The 4,643-nt window shown below is 35.5% G+C and overlaps 1 protein-coding gene across 1 annotated transcript; it reads right to left on the minus strand.

Annotated features, from left to right (window-relative positions):
* Positions 1-983: 983 nt before the first annotated feature.
* On the minus strand, positions 984-3,938 carry LOC142618659 (uncharacterized). Its single transcript, XM_075791628.1, has 2 exons — positions 3,648-3,938; positions 984-1,318 (listed from the first exon to the last, which is right to left on the minus strand). The coding sequence occupies exons 1-2, from the start codon at positions 3,908-3,910 to the stop codon at positions 1,114-1,116; spliced, it is 468 nt and encodes a 155-aa protein (XP_075647743.1). The 5' UTR covers positions 3,911-3,938; the 3' UTR covers positions 984-1,113.
* Positions 3,939-4,643: the final 705 nt, after the last annotated feature.

The raw sequence follows: 4,643 nt of genomic DNA on the forward strand, positions 1-4,643 counted from the left end.
ATTACAAGTAATCATGAAAAATAATCAGAAATAGTCCACCATCTTTCATGTGAGCAACTTTAAACTTGGCACGAAAAGTTTTCGAACGAACTCTTTTCACACAATCGACATCCTTGAAAAAAATGCCTAGAATCTCTCATGCTTCTTTACTCAACTCTGCTTTGGCAATTTTCTCAAAAGTTGACTCATCCACCCCATGATAGATTAAAAATAGTGCCTTCTTGTCTTTCTTCCTATGATCCTTGAGCAAATTTTTTTGTTCTGCGTTGTAGGTGGCTTCTTGCTCACTTGTGGGTTCTACATACCCATCAGTGACGAGCTCCCATAGCTTTTGTGATTCAAACAACGCTTTCATTTGAATTTGCCAGCTCTTATAATTTTCTTTCATCAATTCAGGAATTTGTGGTTGCACCATATTAGAAGACATCTTCACTAATGGTGTAGAAAAAAACTCTAGGCTCTAAGAACTTGGCTTTGATACCACTTTGTTGGCTTTATAAAGCCTTGACTTAAAATTCAACAAAGTACTCACAAGAAAGAAAGGAATGAAAATTCTATTAGAGTAATTCAAACTCACAAACAAAGAGATTAGGCTATTGGTTTAAGAGCTCACTACAACTTCTTCTTTCACAAACTTTCATATCATACATCTATCCCCTTTTATAGGGTGAAGTTACAAGAGCTGTAATTATTGTCATGACTCTTTGTTTCATAGCAGAAAATTCTAGAATGTGGAAGACTCAAAGACACAAACGTTATGGAATGGCAATAGATACCAACAATTATGGAAAAACAAAAGACACAAACAGTTATGAAATATCAAGAGGCACCTTTTGGTTTACCACTTCCAACATGACACCCTTACCGTATGATGTGAGAGGGTGGTCTCATAAGATAATTTTCCTATAAAAAGTAAGCATATTTGACCACACAATAAGGAAGAAAGCAATCCAGGTTACTTGATCCATAGATGAACTGCAATATGAGGCAAAAGGCTTAGGCACATCACTGGCCATATTATAATGCTCGCATTAAGACAGGACATTTAGGTTTACTTGATTCATAAATGTACTGGAATATGAAGAAGAAGAAAAAAAAGGCTTCGTAATATCGCTAGCCCATATTGTAATGCTTATCAACACCTACTGACACATCCCAAGTGCAGCTCATTCCTTTTGGGAATTCGACCAAGTCACCGGCACCTATCTCGACTGACTCAGAAGACCCATCAGGAGTAACTTTCACTTTTCCTTCAAGCAGATAGCAGATCTCTTTTGTATCGTATGTCCATGGGAATTTGCTCGGAGGACAGCCCCACCTGGTAACTCAAAATGCAGCACAACTTGCATTAAGATGGCCAGAATAGAGCCGCAATTGTGGAAAAGAAACACATCTATAAATTCAAAAAAGTATAGATGAAGACAGTTCTTTTATAATAATAAATGCATGTCATGAACATGAACTTGTAAGCAACATTACCTTTCTCCGTATTCTTTTGAAATATTCAGACTCAATTATCCTTATATAGTTACATTCATTCCTATTTTTTTCTTCCTAGCAATAGTGAGTTAAGACATGAGAGATGTATTGCACTACATCAATTGGAACTCTTAATAATGAGCATTGTGAATTACACATGCATTCAACACATGAAAGAAGGTTCTTCCATTAGTAGGAGTAGAGTTAAACTCAAAGTCCATGCCAAAAGTTGATGTCAAGCTCAGCTTCATTTTAAATTGGCTCAAATTCTCAATCCAAAGACCAGAGCATCCTTAACCGATGACTAATTTATTGTATGTCTGTGGGTGCGCACATGTTAACTTCAAAGTTGCAATTTGAGTTCATTTAAACATTTCAAGAAAATCATTTTGACTATGCCAATGTTCCAAATAGGTTTGGCAGTATAAACACCATTGTTAATTGCTGTATTGCCTCACAACAAACAGAGGCAACTTGCATGGTAGTTTGTGGCAAGGAGGAAGATTATCAAGATCCCTTTTGCAATTAGAGAGGGGACAAGGTGCCTACACATGGAGCTTAGACAATTGAGCATTGCACAAGGCAAGTCCACTAAGCTCAACAAATGATCTTTGAGTAGTATTGTCAATGGTGCTAGATCAAACAAGAATTAATGATGTAGTCAGAGGTTCCATGGATGTGGACACCCTGGGTCCCAAGAATGAGCGTACAGGGCTGAAAGCTGAAATATGGTTCCCAAATCCCATGGATGGCATGCATGAGTGTGAGAGACTGACATGAAGTTCCATGGATGGTATACAAGGGACCATGGATGACATGTGATGAAGAAAACTTTCCACATGCACGGGGAGCTAGTAGGACTGGTTCGTAGCCCAAAAAGAGAGGAGGAAAATATATATTGTTGGGTATAAAAAATGGAAAAAAAAATAATAATAATTGAGGAATTAATATAACAAAACTGGGCACAAAAGGCTTTTAATCTTTTGGGTTGAGTGGTGTCCCAATAAGTTATATTAAGGCTTTAATTGTAATCTCCTAAAGCTATTATCTCCCCAACAACAGCTTATACACAATGTCTATAACCAAGGCCTTAAATCTCTCTCTCTCTCTCTCTCTCTCTCTCTCTCTCTCTCTCTCTCTCTCTCTCTCTCTCTCTCTCTCTCTCTCTCTCTCTCTCTCTCTCTCTCTCTCTCTCTCTCGGGAGAAGCCATTCCTTTCAAACATCAACCTTCTAAGCAGGGGCGGACCTACATAAGGGCAGATGGGGGCCATCCCCACCCCTAATTAAAAAAAAAATTGGTATACAAAAAATTACATGTTGTTTGTTGGGTGGAGGCTTAAGGGCTATATATATATATTTTTCTCTCCTCCTCTAAAATATTTAGATATTCACCTACAAGAAAAGAAATAAATAAATAAAATTTATGTCCCTTTAACTACAAAAACAAAATAAAAAAAATACATATGAACTAAACAAAAATCGTGCACAAAATAAGAAACACTTATTTTGTATGTTATATTTTGTTGATGTGTTTTATAATATAAAATGTTTAAGAAATACTTATTTTGTATGTAATATTTTGTTGAATATAAAATAGATGTTAATTTTTGTTTTCATAATTTTTTTTTTGGTTTTAAGCTTTGGCCCCCTGGGTATGAATTCTGCCTCCGTCCCTGCTTCTAAGTTCTAAACATGATACTGCTAATGTATTGTTTATTTGGCATTTCGTAAGCAGTTTTCCTGAGCTACAACAATGCGGTTATTGCTCAGTGCATACTGATAATTACCGATCATATTGTAAAAATGAAAGAAAGTTGGAGTGCAATATATACCAGGTGATAGCTAAGCAAAAGAAATTTAAATCAGTGATAAAAATGGTTTGGAATGGCAACGCTTTTAGAGTTTCTGATTTAAATTTGTTTGTCAATTGTGATGTGGATGTGGCAGAGAATATATACGTTGGGATGTGATTTTTGGAATATCCAATAAATAATTTAGCTGTGTGAAAATGAGGTGGAGATTTTCAGAGATGACTAATTTCCTTCTCCATTAATGAAAATGAACACCAAAAAAAAAAAAAATGATAATAAATAGTAAAAGTAAAACAACAAAAACAACATAAGCTTAAAAAATGAATAGGAGAAAGAGAGAAGCAGGTAAGACGTACTTGGGCCAATTTCTGACACCAAGTTGGGTGAGCTTGGAGTCGGGAGGGTTCCTCTCGATCTTGATTCCAAGTTTCTCAGACTCAGTAGCCATGCTGCTGCTGCTCTCCGCTCTCACTGACACTATCCTCCTCCTGCTGCTGTTTCTTGGATAAGTAAAGGGTAATAATGAAGAGGAATGTTTGATTTTACAAGTAGTTGCAGCAGTAGAAGAGTACATTAAACACTGGCTTGGCCTTGGCATTAGACTCCCCACACACGCCATGCCTTCGACTGATTTTCATTTTTCATTCATTGTCCTTCTTTTATAATGTACATATATAAACGAAAAATCTTTAATCTTCCCATTTTATTTTCCTTTCTTTTTTTAAAAAAGAAAAAAAATTAGATGCATAGTCTACTTGTATTATTATTACAACAAACACCAATTTTATTCAGGATAAATCACTCCGCTATGCATAGGTAAAGTGAGTAAAATGTAAATCTTTTCTAATCAAATATTAAGATCCTTCTCGTTATTTTATAGATCCAGTCAAAGCAAGGGTCACACAATTACTTGCACCATTTAATAGCATACGTACACGATTACAGCGTAGTCATATTAATAATAAGTACGTGTAATAATTATAATTATTTTCCCCTTTTTCTTTTTCATTCTCAATTTCTCATCCACTCACGCCTTATCTTTTAGGGTAGAACTAGAAGCGGCCACATATTTTAATGACTTCCAATAATTATTTGAAGCCAATTTGTCTAGTCCTTGCTTGGCATAGGTGGATTTGGAATTTGGAACAAAACAGGCAAGAAAGCTATGAAGAGCTTAAGGCCAAACCGGAAGAACCGAGGAAAGGTACAGGCTACAAAGTACAAACTATATTTACCATTGAGAAATTATTCTTAAAGACACATTTTACAATTTTATTAAAAACTTTTTTTGTGTGTACAGTATATGTAATAGTCAAAGCTCTTTTACTGTTTACAATTTGAGCAATGTTTAT

This window comes from Castanea sativa, chromosome 12 (genome assembly GCF_040712315.1).
Source record: "Castanea sativa cultivar Marrone di Chiusa Pesio chromosome 12, ASM4071231v1".
NCBI classification, from domain to species: Eukaryota; Viridiplantae; Streptophyta; class Magnoliopsida; order Fagales; family Fagaceae; genus Castanea; species Castanea sativa.

What these genes read in the sequence shown, in the direction of transcription:
- LOC142618659 (XM_075791628.1), bottom strand. Translation starts at nt 3,910, where the DNA reads ATGGCGTGTGTGGGGAGTCTAATGCCAAGGCCAAGCCAGTGTTTAATG. An exon ending in GGTGTCAGAAATTGGCCCAA is followed by an intron (nt 1,319 to 3,647) that starts GTACGTCTTACC and finishes TTGAGTTACCAG; the next exon opens with GTGGGGCTGTCCTCCGAGCA.